Source organism: Ornithorhynchus anatinus, chromosome 16 (assembly GCF_004115215.2).
Source record: "Ornithorhynchus anatinus isolate Pmale09 chromosome 16, mOrnAna1.pri.v4, whole genome shotgun sequence".
Taxonomy (NCBI): domain Eukaryota; kingdom Metazoa; phylum Chordata; class Mammalia; order Monotremata; family Ornithorhynchidae; genus Ornithorhynchus; species Ornithorhynchus anatinus.
Genome location: NC_041743.1, coordinates 10,446,111 through 10,462,203, shown reverse-complemented (window position 1 = coordinate 10,462,203; position 16,093 = coordinate 10,446,111). Strand labels below are relative to the sequence as shown.

Below are 16,093 nucleotides of genomic sequence, written 5' to 3'. Positions count from 1 at the left end.
GGGCTGCTTTAGGAGCAAAAGACCCATGACTCAGTGGACATGGATGGAGCTCCCAGCTCAGGAAGGATGAGGGTAAACCAGCCTGAAGAATCATGACTACAACAGGTTTGTCTGGAGGATTGGGGGCTTTTCAGAATTTTCCACCTCTCTGTCCCTCTCCCACCAGCCCTATTTCAAGCTTGAGGGGTTCAGAGCAGACTCCTGACCACTGGCCGGATGAAGGTTAGGGTTAGGGTCTCTTTTACTGTAGTGCTCAGGACATTCTCTGCACACAGCAGACTCAATATAAACCGATGCTGCTGCTGCTGCTGCTGCTGCTGAAGGTGGCAGAGATGGGGAAATCATTTTAAAAGCAGTGTAGATAGGCTGGGCAAGTAATGGAAAAAAAAATGACTTACTTGTCATCGGAGTGCCATTGCCAGGAACAACCAGAGAAGACTGTGTAGCTGTCTGCTACAACAAAAATCAACAAAAATCAGTCGATTAATCAATGGCATTTAATTGCAGCACTCTATTTATGGTTCAGGGGTGTACAATAGTTTAGTTAGGAAATATATTAAATATTTAGTAGGTGACAAACCCTGGTAAATAAAAAATCATCAGATCAGACACAGTCCCTGTCCTGTAAGGGATTAACAATTTTGGATAGGAAGAACACACCCCCATTTTAGAGATGAGAAAATAGTGGCGAGATTAATTAATCAAAGGTATTTGAGAGCCTACTGTGTGCAGAGCACTGTATTATGCGCTTGGGAGAGTACAGTAGAAGGGTTGGTAGATACATTCCCCTCCCACAGCGAGTTTTCACTCTAGAGGTTAAGCGACTAGCCCAAGGTTACAGAGCTAGTCAGGGGAAAAATGAGGATTAAAACCCAGTCTCCTGACTCCCAGGTCCTTGCTTATTCCATTAAACTGTGCACTTTCTATGATGGAATAAAACACATAATCTCTGCCTTCAAGGAGTTTACAGTCCAGTGGGGGAGACTGACAAACACAAGGTATTCACAAATACAGGAGAAGGAAACAATGCTTTACCTTGGCAGCTTTATTATGATAGAAATGGTAACACAGTAGATGAATAAATAAATCCAAATTAATGTAAATTGAAAAATTTTATGAATGTTAAATGAATGTACATATTCATATAAACAAATAAATCTAAGGGCAAAAACTAGTTATTGGATGGAGAGAATTTGAGAAGATGGAATTTAATCATGGAATGCCTCCTGGAGGAGGAGAAGGTGGTATTTCAGGAGAGCTTTTTGGATGTGTGGAGCTGTAGTCAGCGGATTTGTGGGGAGGACAGGGAAGGAGTTCCAGGTAGGAGGGTCAGAGGCACAAAGGTGGAGAATGTGAAGATGTCTTTGGAGTGAATAAAGAGTACAGATTGGGGTGTAGTGGGAGAAGATCGGTGTGAAGTAAGAGAAAGAGAGCTGATGAAAGACTCATTTCCATGAGTGGATGGTGGCAGAGAAGAGGGGCAGGCCTGCGGATTGTGAATAGGGCTCCTCCTCTTTGGTTCTCTGTTTCCATTACTCCCTTTATATACCTGCCTTCTTACTCTGACAGATGAAATGAAACTGCTCCGCTGTGCTCTTCGTACAGCAGGCTGCACTTTCTCTGACAGTACAAACTCCTGCCTTTAATGACCAGAAGGAAAGTTAGTGCTTGAGTTCAATGGACTGGGAGAGGGACATAGTCCTTTAAGGAGAGACAGGAGAAGTTGGGAACTTTGGGGGAAAAGGAAAAGGGAACAAGGTACACTGTGGAGAGGAGGAGAATCCTGAGATTGGTAGTTTTTGAAAATAAGACTAAATAAAGTAAAACTTGTCATTCATTAGTATGCAGTATTCTAAAATTATTGTAAGAATATGAAGTTATAAAAATGCCCAAATATAGAAAAGCTACTAATTTTAAAATACAGACATTATCAGCCCCATGTCTTAAGATAGCAAATTCTACCAGGTGCAAAACCCTCACTCATTCCCTAATTCTGCATCTCACGCTACAGTGAGGTGTAATTATTTTCTGTAATTTTTTTATCAGTTTAAGAACAGAAACCATTTTTAAAACTATTAATTAGTCTCCTCAGAGGAAATAATAATAAAAGAAAACAAGAAAACCAGGTAAACAGGTTAAATTGAAGATTTGAAGATTTTTCTTTTAGAACAAAAACACATACGGATGTTATAGGAAGGGAAATGGTATATTCGCCAAATGCTCCTGATTATGATCCATTTTATTCAATTTTCTAGGTGCTGCCTATGAGATATAAGAAGACACAGTCCCTGTCCTCCCAAGACTTTGGATTGGGGCAAAAAATACACAAGGATAGAAAGAGAAAAGGTCAAATATCTCTTTCGCACAGTTTTTGCTTTTTTCTTATTTTCCAGTCAAGGGGGCATAGGACTTGGGACAGTCCTGATATGCAGATTTCTGGGTAACTTGAATTTTTCTAAATTTTGGGATTAAGAGTGGGAGGTTACTTCAAGATGGAGTGGGTCTCTTTCAGCATAGGCTCAAATGAGAGACAAGGAGGCAACATTGGAAAACTGTTTTGTGTGCCCATTGGGGCTGCAAATATGCATTGATCTTTTTGGCCACACAAGCATTCATTCGTAAGCAAACTAAAGTGGTGTCTTCTTCGAATGTGAAAAGCAACTACATACAGGTCTCCTTGTGGGCAGGGAATGAGTCTGCCGTTACAGTGCACTCTCCCAAAAGCTTTAGTAAAGTGCTTTGCACACAGTAAGAGCTCAATATGTAATTTGAATCAATCAAGCAGTGGCATTTATTGAGAGCAGAGTACTAAGTGCTTGGGAGAGTACAGTGTAAACAAGAGTTGGTAGACACGTTCCCTTCCCACAAGGAGCTTGAGGCCCAGGGGAGATACTTATAATAAATAAGGAGGAGACAAATGTATGGACTCCTCTTCCCTTTCTCATGGTTGGACACTGTGGGCTCACCTCAGGGGCCAAGGGAAGCTCAGTCACTGGTCCCAATATGCCCCCCAAGCAGAAGGAAACACTGCCAAAGGAGATTCCCAGGAATGGGGAGGAAATTGCTTTTCCAGGCCTCCCCTTAGGGTCAAAGGGCACAGACAGGACAGTCGGGCCGGAGGGAGGGAGGAGAGGGCGTGGGGCCAAAGGGGAGGAAGTTCCCCCCCAAAGCCTTCCCTGCTCTCCTGCCCCACGCGGGCTTCGAGGGAAAAGAGCCACATTGGACACGTTGGACCCAGAACCACAGCCCCCTAAGCGCTCAGTAAATACAGTCAGTTGGTTGCTTGATAGCCAGCCTCTGTAAGCAGAGGAGCCACCTGCATTCAGCAAGCGTGGTCTTTGCCTTTAGTCTCACGGCAGATTCATTCAATCATTCATTCAATACTATTTATGAGCGCTTACTATGTGCAGAGCACTGTACTAAGCGCTTGGAATGTACAATTCGGCAACAGAGACAATCCCTGCCCAAAGACGGGTTCACATATTTCTTGAGTGCTTACTGGGTGAAGAGCACTGTACTAAGGGCTTGGAAGGTACAGTTCGGCAAAAGAGACAATCCCTGTCCAACGACGGGCTCACGGTCTAAAAGGGGGTGACAGACAACAAAACAAAACAAGTAGTCAGGCATCAATACCATCCAAGATAAATAGAATCATAGATATATAATAATAATAATGTTGATATTTAAGCTCTTACTATGTGCCAAGCACTGTTTTGAGCGCTGGGGTAAATACAAGGTAATCAGGTTGTCCCAAGAAGGGCTCCCGGTCTTCATCCCCATTTTACAGATGAGGTAACTGAGGCACAGAGAATAATAATAATGTTGGTATTTGTTAAGCACTTACTATGTGCAGAGCACTGTTCTAAGCGCTGGGGTAGATACAGGGTAATCAGGTTGTCCCACGTGAGGCTCACAGTTAATCCCCATTTTACAGATGAGGGAACTGAGGCACAGAGAAGTTAAGTGACTTGCCCACAGTCACACTGCTGACAAGTGGCAGAGCCGGGAGTCAAACCCATGACCTCTGACTCCCAAGCCCGGGCTCTTTCCACTGAGCCAAGCTGCTTCTCACAGACATCATTAATAGAGTAATACGTAATATATACAAATATGCACAAGTGCTGTGGGGCTGGAAAGGGCATAGAGCAGAGGGAGAGAGTAGGGGCAATGGGGAGGGGAGGAGGGGCAGAGGAAAAGGGAGGGCTTAGTCTGGGAAGGCCTCCTGGAGGAGATGAGCTCTCAGTAGGGCTTTGAAGAGGGGAAGAGAGTTAGTTTGGCAGATGTGAGGAGGGAGGACATTTCAGGTCAGTGATAGGACGTGGGCCAGGGGTCAACGGTGGTATAGGCGTGAACAGGGGACAGTGAGGAGGTGCGCGGCAGAGGAGCAGAGTGTACGGGGTGGGCAGTAGAAAGAGAGAAGGGAGGTGAGGTAGGAGGGGGCCAGGTGATGGATAGCTTTGAAGCCAAGAGTGAGAAATTTTTGTTTCATGTGTTTAGCATAATAATAATGATGGTATTTGTTAAGCACTTACTATGTGCCAAGCATTGTTCTAAGCGCTGGATCAGCAGCCCTGCCCTGGATTCCACCCCAGATTCGTTCCTTGTCTAAGGGCTGAGGTGTAGAGATGGCATCGTTATTTATTTTATTGTTTTGGGTCAAATGGGACGTTTATAATCAATTCCTGATTAACACCAGCCAGTTTCAGGGGCTAGCTAAAACTTGAATTTTCAAAACCTATAAAAAAAGAAAGTCAATGTGTAGAGCAATATGTAGGGCAAGTGGATGAGGAGGAAATTGCCTGTTGGAGAAAAAGGAAGAACCTCTAGAGCCAAAGGAAAATGGTGAAACTCCCTTGGTTGTAGCAGTTATTGTGGGAAACGTGAACCTGCTGCAGCTCTTCCTCTATGAGGGGCAGACATCAATGAGGCAGATAAGATGGATTCCTAACCTGCACAGCCCTCTTTCCCCTACTCCCTCTCCCTTCTTTGTCATTATCTACACACTTTGATCTGTACCCTTTAAGCACTTGATATTCAACCCCACAACACTTATGTACATATCCATAATTTATTTAAATATTAATGTCTGTCTCCCGCTCCAGATTGTTATGGGCAGGGAATGTGTCTACCATTTCTGTTGTACTCTCCCAAGTGCTTAGTACAGTGTTCCGCATACTCTGAGCACTCAATAAATATCATTGATTGGTTGATTAATTAGTTACCCACCCCTCAGCTCCCTTATGGCAGTTAATGAAAGTCTACTAACTCTTTCCCAGCCTTAAAAAGGTCTGAAATTGCAGTGGAATTACAAATATCATATTTGGAAGAGCTTAGTGCAGGTCATTCCCTCTTTGCATGTTGCAGATATTAAAATTTTCTTTATTCATTTATTTGGCTTTGTTTTTACATGTTAGTTTGAGTAAGATATTTTCAACCAAATGTTTTCTAGTCCAATACATAAAGCTTTTAGGTTAGCATCCTGCCCTGGTCCAGTAGTAGATCATTTCTGCTTCTGCTCTTCTTACTCAATACTCCCCCAAGATTCTTTCCCACAAATGCCCCATTTTTCCTTGGCAGTCACAAGATCGGTTACTAACAGTAATGAATTTGGATGCCGGGCTCAGTGTCTCCTCTCACCTCTTTTGCCAAGGCTAGGCAAAGAGGTAACTCTATCTGACTTTAATTCCATGGATATACGAGTAGGTGGAATTGTTAGCCAAAGGCTGTACACTCCTTTCTCCCTCCACTGACCCTCTCGTCAGCTTTTACTCCTTGCTTTTGTAAATCCCTGACATTCAGATACCAGTGATGAAGTACTGGTGCCCACAATCAATCATCTGTCCACATAGCAAACCCTTATCCTGGCCCTAAAATGTATTTTGTCTAGTTGAATTTTATTGACATTTGAACTTTGATTTTTTTCCACATAGTCAATAAATTATACTTGCTGGTGCTTGCTTGCTTGAATTTTCAACAGTAAGGTCACCAAGCAGGAATTTCTCATTAAGAGTATAAAGGTTATAGCGTCAGTTCCAGAATCAGCCATGAATTCATGATAAATCCTCACTCACTGACAGTTAAATGCCATCGCAGGCAACCACAATCCCTCTCCCATCTCCCTCAGACAGCCCATCTCCTTTTCTATATCATCACTCTTCTATTGCCTGACATGTGCATTCAACTCATCCAAACATTTTGTTTTTGGGCTATTTTGACAGGGAAGAGGGGGAGATTATCATGCTCTGAAGCACTTAAAGCAGGTGGCTAGACAGACAAACATTTTGGGACTGTCCCACCAAAGTTGGGATGTCTGGTCCCTTATTTTGGCTGGATCGTCACTTCCAGATCACTAACTGTTTGGCCCTGTTGTCTACACAACAAATTTCCCATTAGCCAGAGTAGAAAGTGGCTGGATATTTCCAGCTCAAGTTGGGCCAATATTTTCTAAGAAAGGGGAAATCAATTGGTGCAGTTTATGTTACTGCACATTAGGTGAAATTCTTCAAGATAATCCCATAAACAGCGGTTTATAGAGTCTCCTGTTTGGCTGTTTTCATAGTTGAAATTATAAGGTCATCTGATATTCTGACCACAGGATGATACTGGAGAAGGGGGGGCAGGGCTTTCCATAAAGCTCTGGAGAAAGGGGACGAGGATCAGGGGACACAGACCATCCACAGGGGACGTGTGTGTGTGGTTTGCTCTGCAGAACTGGGGGCCTGTACACACTGAAGGAACTCTGTCCTGACTCCTTAGGAGAGATCATACCCACCCGGGACAATCCCCCCTGCATCCCCCAACCCCCAGGGCTGGAGTAGATACAAGCTAATCAGGTTGGACACAGTCCGTGTCCTACATGGGGCTCATAGTTGTAATCCCCATTTTACAAATGAGGTAACTGAGGCACAGAAAACTTAAGTGACTTGCCCAAGGTCACAAAGCAGACATGATAGACTCAGGATTAGAATCCAGGTTCTTCTGGCTTCCAGGCCCATGCTCTATCCACCAGACCATGCTGCTTCTCATAACTCCCTATCATATTGCTTGTCTTCCAGTGGCAATACTTCCTCCCTGAAGAGAGACCAGGCTTCAATGCCAAGAAAAGAATAAGGCCTCTTGATTCTATCTAGAGTGGAAAAATAGCAATAAGGGCTTAACAGCGTGATCATCAGTTTTTTTCTTCCTTTTCTCTTCTTTCAACAAGACCACAGAGAAGCCAGGGAACCAGAGCCCTTTATTCTCTACAATCCTTATTCATCAAGAATGGGGTGTAGTGTGGGTTCAGGATCCTGGGCTGCCAGCTGTTCAGGCCTCTCCTCTTCTGTCACTAGCAGGAAACATGGGTGGGGCATTAGGAGAAGCTGGTGTCTTCCCAGAACTGCAGAGAGGAGATGCAAAGTATTACAGATTCTGCCAGGGCAAGGACAGGGAACCAGAAAGGGCTGGCGGAGGCCAGGGAGACTTCTTTCTTGGGGCGGAGTCTGGCTGGATGATTTAGTGAGGCCCGGAACCACCACAGTGAAGCAGCACTGAGAATGACTGGGGAACTGGGATTCAGTGTCAAACCCGGCTGGGTCAGGGTTCCTGGGAACCGTCCTGGGAACCTGGGGTTGGAAGGTTCTAGCCGTGGGGATGTCCCAGATGGAAGTGAAAGGATGAACAAGTTAATGGAGGAAACAGGACTATTAGTCGATGTTTTCTCTTGGTTTTTAAGATGTGGTTTTTCCATCCACTTTCAGAACCAGCTACCCAAAAGGCACCCACCGTGGTGATTTCACCTTTGTCTCTATTGCCAGTTTATAACAGGGAGTTAGGCCCCCAATCCCCCTTTCCTTCTTTAAAGAGATTCAGAGAGGGACTGTAGTAGCGACGGGAGAACTTTGACCAGGTTTCCTCTTTTATTGCTGCCCTGCCCTGAGGGTGCTGCTCTGGAAGAAATCTGCCACCAGGAAGTGTGGACATTTACTAAGCACGTATTACATGCCAAGCACTGTGCCTACCACTGGGGTAGATACACGATGATCCAGACATTGTCCCTCTCCCAAAAAGGACTTACAGTCTAATGGGTAGGGAGTATCATAACTCTGTTTTAGAGATGAGGAAACCGAAGCCCAGAGAAGTTAGGTGATTTGCCCAAGGTTACAAAGCAGATCAGTGGCAGAGCTGGGAATAAAACCTCGGTTTCCTGACCCCTAGATCATGCTGTTCCACTAGGTCATGGTGTCCCTGATTTTACTAACTCAGTTCTTGAAGAAACAGGGAGCGGAGCTGAGTGTGAGGAAAAACTCCACACTGGAGGGCTTATGGGCTCCAACAGGCCAGCTGTTGGCCATGCACCCAGTCCTCCTCCCTCTCTCCACCAGCCCTTACTTGCCCTTTCCAGGCAGCCAAAAGACTCTTTCCTTCCCCTCGTTCCTCCCTCCCACCCCCAGCAGGATTTACTAGTTCAGACCTGCTGCGATACCACTGTGAGTGAAGCCTTCTGTGGGGTGAGTCTGGTTCCTCTTATCCTGTCAGAAGCACAGCAGCGGCAGGGTGGTTATTCAAATTACTTCTTAAAGATATCTGGGAATTTTTGCCTGCAGGAACACAGAAGAAGGGGAATGGCAGGGCCAGGCTTGAGTTTGTAGCTACTTTCCAAATAAGACTGAAAACTCTTTGAAGGCAGGGACCATACCTATTACCTCTAATGTACTCTCCTATTGACTTAGTACAGCTCTCTGCATAGAGTAAGTACTAAATATTATGATAATAATAAGCACTTATTATGTGCCAAGCATTGGGGGAGATACAAGTTAATCAGGTTGGACACAATCTTTGTCCCACAAGGGGTTCACACTCTTAATTCCCAATTTACAGATGAAGGAACTGAGGCACAGAGAAGTGAAGTGACTTGCCCAAAGTCATATAGCAGACACGTGGGGGAGCTGGTATTAGAACCCAGGTCCTTCTGACTCCCAGGCCTGTGTTCTATCCACTAGGCCATGATTCTTATCTACCCCAGTAATAAGCACTGGGGTAGATAAAACATCATCAGGCCCCATATGAGGCTCACAACCTAAGTAAGAGGGAGAGCAGGTATTGAATCCCCATTTTTGCAGATGAGAGAACTGAGGCACAGAGGAATTATATGCCTTGCCCAAGGGCACACAGCAAACAAGGGGCAGAACTGGGATTAGATTCTAGGCCTTCTGACTCCCAAACCCATGATGTTTCCACTAGGCCATACTGCTTCTCCAGTGGATCGACTGGACGATTATCAAAGAGGCACTAAAAATTTTCAAGGGACAGTGACCTAAATCCTGGGATGCAGGTCCCAAACTCATCTCATTGTCCCCTGCTTTGCCTTAGGGTTTTTGCAGGGGGTACATCCCATTCTGCTTTCATCCCCTCTCTGCAGCTCCTCTCCCTTCTCAGTCCCACCGGTTGTTGCTGGACAGAGCACAGGGTGGATGATAAAGTGGCGGGGACCCCTTGAGCATGAGATCACCCTGACACTGGGGCGATTAGTGACTTTTGGACCCAGAAATGGGGGCACCCAGGTCTAGTGGATAAAGCACGGGCCTGGGAGTCAGAAGGACCTGGGTTCTAATCCAAGCTCTACCACTTCTCTGCTGTGTGACCTTGGGCAAGTCATTTTACTTCTCTGTGCCTCAGTTAACTCATCTGTAAGTAAAATGGGGGTTAAGACTGAGAACCCAATGTGGGACATGAACTGTATCCAACCCAGTTACCTTGTATTCATTCATTCAATAGTATTTATTGAGTGCTTAGTATGTGCAGAGCACTGTATTAAGCGCTTGGAATGTACAATTCAGCACAGATAGAGACAATACCTGCCCAGTGACAGGCTCACAGTCTAAATCTACCCCAGTGTTTAGGACTGTGCCTGGCATATAGTAAGTGCTTAACAACTACTACAATCATTATTATTATTACTTGGGATTGGCCACTGGGGCTAGGGGGAAACTAAGTAGCCTCCCTCTGGAGTCCTTTTCTATCTGAAATTGCCTAGGGCTCTGGGAGTGACCGTACTCAGCTGTGCTTTCTCAGGAGATGGGACAGAAGGAAGGTTTGATACCCACAGAAAGGTGTTTTCAGTCTGGGGAGTTAGACTCAGATCCCCCAAGTTGCAGGAGAGAAAAGAATTACCCGCTCCTCTTCCCCGAGTCACGATCCAAGTTGCTCTGAATGGTAGAAGGCACTTCCAAGTACTTGCCCAACCCAGCAGCTAAGTCACCTGTGACTTTTTTCTTCTGGGAGAGGCTGCTGATTGAAGCTGGAAAGGGAGGGAGAGAGAGAGAGAGAGTCAGAGCCCATCAATAAATATATTCCTCCTCTTCCATCACAACAATAAAAATTGTAGACTTGTTAAGCTCTTACTGTGTGCTACATACCGTGCTAACCACTGGGGTAGAGACAAGTTAATAAAGTCGGTCATAGTCCCTGTTCCACATGGACCACACAGTCTAAGTGGGAGGGGGACTAGGTTTTGATTCCCTATTTTAGAGAGGAGGAAACTGAAGCACAGGGAAGTTAAATGACTTTCCCAAGGTCACACAGCAGACAAGCGGCAGAGCCATGATTAGAACTCAAGTCCTCTGGTTCCCAGGCCTGTGCCCTTTCTGCTAGGCCACACTGTCCCAGGGACATCCCACAGTTACCTTTCAGCTTTCTGCTTCTACCCCTGTGCCCTTTTCTGTGCTGCTCCACATATCTGCGGCAGTCAATTGATCAGGCAATCAATCAATTGCATTTTTAAGCACCTACTGTGTGCAGAGCATAGTATTAGGCACTTGGAAGAGTGTCGTCAAGGAGCTTAGAGTCAAGCAGGGGCCACAGACACAAAATAATTTACAGATAGAATAGAAAGAATAAATTAATAAGTAGATGAGTAAGTGTTTCTATTGTATGGCATGTTAGCTGATATATATTAAAAGGACTACGGGGAAGGGCATAATTGGTTCAGGAGTGCTGAGGTGGTAGAAGGGAGGATATGATTTGGGGAGAAGAAAAATTAATCAAGGAAGACCTGGAGGATGCGTGATTTCAGAAGGGTTTAAGGATGGGAGGGGCTGAGAGTGGATGCGGGGGCAGATTCTAGATGGAAGGTAGGGTGTGAGCAAGGGTTCGGAGGTGGGAGAGACAAAGGTGGGTGAGGCACAGGAAGTAAATTAACTCTGAGACAGCTGTACTGGGTGGGCTTGGATCCCTGTCCAAACCCGGGGAGGCCCTAATGCGGAGAGGCCCAAGTTGTGGTGATTTCAGGGTTCTGTACAGGCTCTCCTCCAAGCTCTGTCATCTTCCACCCCCAAGGCAGTCTCCAACCTTTCCTTCAAAATTTCCTTCCAAGCTAGCATCCTCCAGGAAGCTCATCTTGATTAAGCAGGATGGACCAAGGATGGTCAGCCCCTTCACCCCGGCCTTGTTTTCCCACTTCCTGTTCCCACCCCCTCTGCTTGGACCCAGAGGCCTGAGCCCAGTGAGGTTGTGACCACAAACTTACAAGGATGGGGTGAATTGTCCAAGTCTTCCCGAGTCTGGGGCAGCAGCAGTTCAATCCCCCTAAGCAACGTGAACCTCAGGATTGGATGGTCTCCTTCAGACAAATGGGAAAAGACAAAATGTGAATCATCAATCTCCAGTGAGAACAGTGAGTTGCAGCTATTTTCACTTCAAGGTGTGGTCATGAAATTGAGCTTCAAGATGCCCAATTTTGAAACTTCTCCCCCACCCCCATCCTAACCAGGAATCATTGTACAGAACAACAATTTAGCCACTCCCATAGGCTCCCCTAGTGTGGTTTTTTTGTTGTTGGGTTTTTTTTTTAAATAGTATTTAAGCACTTACTATATGCCAGGCACTGTACTAAGCACACTGGGGTAGATACAAGCTAATAAGTTTGGAAACAGACCTTGTCCCCACATGGGGCTCACAGTCTTAATCCCCATTTTACAGATGAGGTATCTGAGGCACAGAGAAGTGAAGCAACTTGCCAAAGGTCACACAGCAGAGAAGTGGCAGAGTCAGGATTAGAACCCAGGTCCTTCACTCCCAGGTCCCTACTCTACCCATTAGACAATGCTACCTCTCATTATTTAGACAATGAAATGACAGCCAAATATTCTGGGACACATCTTTTGCCAATCCTGGCTCTTCTCCCTTCTCCCTCTCCCCTCTACAGAACCCAGAGGAAGCCCTCTCTTTCCCTGGAGTTTTAAAATCAGGACACATCCTTAGTGGTCAGCAATGGTTTAGGGGGTGTCCTGCCTGGAGCTAGAAGGCAAGAAGCCTGTCCCCAATCCCACCTCATTCAGCACTCCAGGCTTTACCATTTTCTGAAAGCATCTGAGGCTTAGAAAGAATGCTCTCTTTTGGATGATGATGATGATGATGGCATTTGTTAAGCGCTTACTATATGCCAAGCAATGGGGAAGATACAAGGTAATCAGGTTGTCCCACATGGGGCTCACAGTCTTAATCCCCATTTTACAGATGAGGTAACTGCGGCACAGAGAAGTGAAGTGACTTGCCCAAGGTCATACAGCAGAGAAGTGGCGGAGCAGGGCTTAGCACCCACATCCTCCAAATCCGGGGTCTTTCCACTAAGCCACACTGCTTCTCCAGTGGATGGAGTGAGCCCTCTCCTATACTGCTCTGACCCCTTTCCCACAACCCTCTCTGGTTCTCCTGGGGAAGCAGCATGGCCTAGTGGATATATCATGGGCTTGCTAATCCTGGCTCTGCCACTTGTCTGCTGTATGACCTTGGGCAAGTCACTTCACTTCTCTGTGCCTCAGTTACCTCATTGTAAAATGGAGATTAAGACTGTGGGCACCAAGTGGGACAGGGATTGTATCCAACCTGATTAACTTGTATCTATCCCAGCACTTAGTATAATGCCTGGCACATAGTAAGTGCTTAATAAATGCTATTACTATTATTAATAATAACAAAAACCATAAAAAAACCCTCAATCCCCAATGGTGCCACAGTCCCCTAAGCCCCAGCAGGTAGTAATAATAACAATAATAATAATAATTGTGGTATTTGTTAAGTGTTTACTATGTGTCAGGCACTGTATTTAGTGCTGGGGTGGATACAAGCAATTCAGGTTGGACACAGTCCCTGTCCCATGTGGGGCTCACAGTCTCAATCCCCATTTTACAGATGAGGTAATTGAAGCCCAGAGAAGTTAAGTGACTTGCCCAAGGTCACACAGCAGACAAGTGGCAAAGCCGGGATTAGAACCAATGACCTTCTGACTCCCAGGTCTGTGTTCCTCAAGGATCATTCCAGTCCTGATCTTGTTGAGAGAGGAGGGCAGGGCTGCCTCTGTTGGAAGCCTGCTGCTCTGTTTTGCTCTGGATTCCTATAGTTTGGGATTTGTTTGGTTTCATTTTGACTAAAATGATTGAGTTCTGGCAAGGGAGTAGGAAACTACAGAAGAAAGAGAGAGAAAGGGAAAGAATGGCCAGGTATTGTAAAGTAGAATTCAATTCCTGATTTCTGTCCAGTACTGCCAAAGAAGAGTCACTCTAGCAATTGGCATATGAAGTCTGGGAGAGAACCAGGAGAAGCCCCACAGAATCCACTAGGATGGTGAGATGCCACAGGACTGCCCAACTGAAGCCATGCTGGCCAACCACAGTGTCATCCCACAACACTCCTGGCAGGAGTGTAAGAGCCATTTCGCTCTCTCAAACCACAACCAGGCCACCTCCCCAGCCTCCCACCTCCTCAGGGACCAATCCTCCCTGGTGGGTGGCCACCAGAGGAGCTGGTGCCAGGCCTGGGGCCTGGCTGAGAGGCTGAAGCCAGAAGGGGTTGAGTAGGCAGGGTGAAGAGGTGCTCACCCAAGCCAAAGGTGATAGCCCTGTGAGGGGTAACTTTGTTGATCGCTCCAGCCTCTTTCTTCATCTTGCGTTTGCGGAAGCAATAATTGTTCATCACCTTCCAGTTACAGAACCTGTGGGAGGTACAGCTCCAGTGAAGGCCCCCGGGGGGAGGCTTAGTCCATCAGTCAGTCAACCATATTGAGCGTTTACTATGTGCAGAACACTGTACTAAGCACCTGGGAGAGTATAATATAACAGACACACTCCCCTGTCCACAACGAGCTTACAGTGTAGAGGGGGAGACAGACATTAAAATAAATAAATAAATTTCAGATATGTACATAAGTGATGTGGGGCTGGGAGGGGTGATGAATAAAGGGAGCAAGTCAGGGTGATGCAGAAGGGAGTTGAAGAAGAGGAAAATAGGGCTAATCAGGGAAGGCCTCTTGGAGGAGATATGTGCCTTCAATCAGGCTTTGAAGGCGAGGAGTCATCTGTAGGATAGGAGGAGGGAGGGCATTCCAGGCCAGAGGCAGGACATGGATGAGAGGTTGGTGGCAATACAGACAAGGTAAAGGTACAGTGAGAAGGTTGGCATTAGAGGAGCGAAGTGTGCGGGCTCCTGAGAGCATGTCGTCGTCCCCCTTTGTGCGACTGCTCAATCACATTCACTTCCCCAGATGGTATTTGGGCATGTGCCCTGTGACCTGTGGGCCAGTTGGAGAAGAGAAGCTGTTCTGGCCACCAAACAATGCCTCTGTCTTAGAGCTAGGGAGTGGAAGGGGTGCAGGACCCACCAAGCTTAATCAATCAACCAATCATATTTATTGTGCACTTTACTGTGTGCAGAGCACTGTACTAAGCACTTGGGAGGGTACGATATAATGGAGTTGAGTAGATACGTTCCCTTCTCACAAAGGATTTAGTCTAGAGAGGAATTTACAGTCTAGAGAATCACTGATGAGCCAGCCTCAGCTTCTAGTTCCTAAGAGATTGCATCCTTTTTTTTTATGGTATTTATTAGGCACTTACTATTTGCTAGGCCCTGAACTAAGTGCTATGGTAGATACAAGCTAATCAGGTTAGACACAGTCCCTGTCCCACATAGGGCTCACAGTCTTAATCCCCATTTTCCTGAAGAGATAATTGAGGTGCAGAGAAGTTAAGTGATTTTCCCAAGGTCACACAGTAGACATGTGGCAGAGCCTGCATTAGAACCCAGGGCCTTTTGACTCCCGGGCTATGCTCTATTCACTAGGCCACGCTGCTTCTCATCCTTGATTTAGATAGGCTTAAGTGTGACTCCCAACTATTCTGGTAAATTTTCAGTGCTTGGGGAAGGGAGAGTAAGAGAGAGAGAGCTGGGAGGACAGGAGATAAACGAGAAATGGAAAATGTTAATCTAGTGTTGTCTGATCTTATTTCTAACACCTTAACATGCTTACTTGTGCTTTGTTTGCTGGAAACTATCATGAAGAGGGGCACTTGTTTTTGGCTTTTGGTTTTTAGAGCTTCTCGGGGTTCCAGCTTGGAAAGGAGACAAGGCTTGGGTTAGGAGGGAAAATCTGATCTGCAATCTCTGTTATTCAGGCTGCAAATTTGGAGAGTTATTTGGGCTGGTAGAAATATGTTTTGGTATATGGGGTAATTACCCTGCCTACTTTATGTGAGTGCTGGTTAGATTCAGGTCCAAATATATTTTTTGTACTAGAAAAATCCTTTTTAAAAATACCCCTGTTCCATGCAAATGAAGCCATTATTTTTTTCACTCCACTGTAAGAATGTCAGAGATGAAAGGAAAGGGGGAAATCTCTGCCCCACAGCTCATCTCAAACAAGGAGACATAATTAATTAATTAATTAATGTTGGTATTTGTTAAGCGCTTACTATGTGCAGAGCACTGTTCTAAGCGCTGGGGTAGACACAGGGGAATCAGGTTGTCCCACGTGGGGCTCACAGTCTTAATCCCCATTTTACAGATGAGGGAACTGAGGCACCGAGAAGTTAAGTGACTTGCCCACAGTCACACAGCTGACAAGTGGCAGAGCTGGGATTTGAACTCATGAGCCCTGACTCCAAAGCCCGTGCTCTTTCCACTGCGCCACGCTGCTTCTTCAATGGAATGCTTCATAATGGAAGCCAAGTGTCTGTTGGAGGGTTGAGAAGGTATAAAATTACAGTTTGAATTTCCTCCAGAACCTTTCTTCTAAGAAGCCAAAAAACAACCCCAACCCCCTTTCATTGACCTTCATAAT

The 16,093-nt window shown here is 45.7% G+C and overlaps 1 protein-coding gene across 2 annotated transcripts in view; it reads right to left on the bottom strand.

The window, feature by feature from the left end:
* Positions 1-7,215: 7,215 nt before the first annotated feature.
* Positions 7,216-16,093, bottom strand: part of RGSL1 (regulator of G protein signaling like 1) — a 31,388-nt gene continuing 22,510 nt past the window's right edge. The window contains exons 19-23 of one of the 2 annotated variants that reach the window (XM_029080331.2): positions 13,857-13,969; positions 11,507-11,599; positions 10,153-10,279; positions 8,453-8,579; positions 7,216-7,378 (exon numbers count right to left, since the gene is read on the bottom strand). In XM_029080331.2, coding sequence (XP_028936164.1) covers positions 8,549-8,579; positions 10,153-10,279; positions 11,507-11,599; positions 13,857-13,969 — 364 coding nt within the window. In that variant the 3' untranslated portion in view covers positions 7,216-7,378; positions 8,453-8,548. Of the gene's footprint in view, positions 7,379-8,452; positions 8,580-10,152; positions 10,280-11,506; positions 11,600-13,856; positions 13,970-15,283; positions 15,366-16,093 lie in introns of those variants that run through there. The other variant, XM_039914391.1, reaches the window with a different exon arrangement.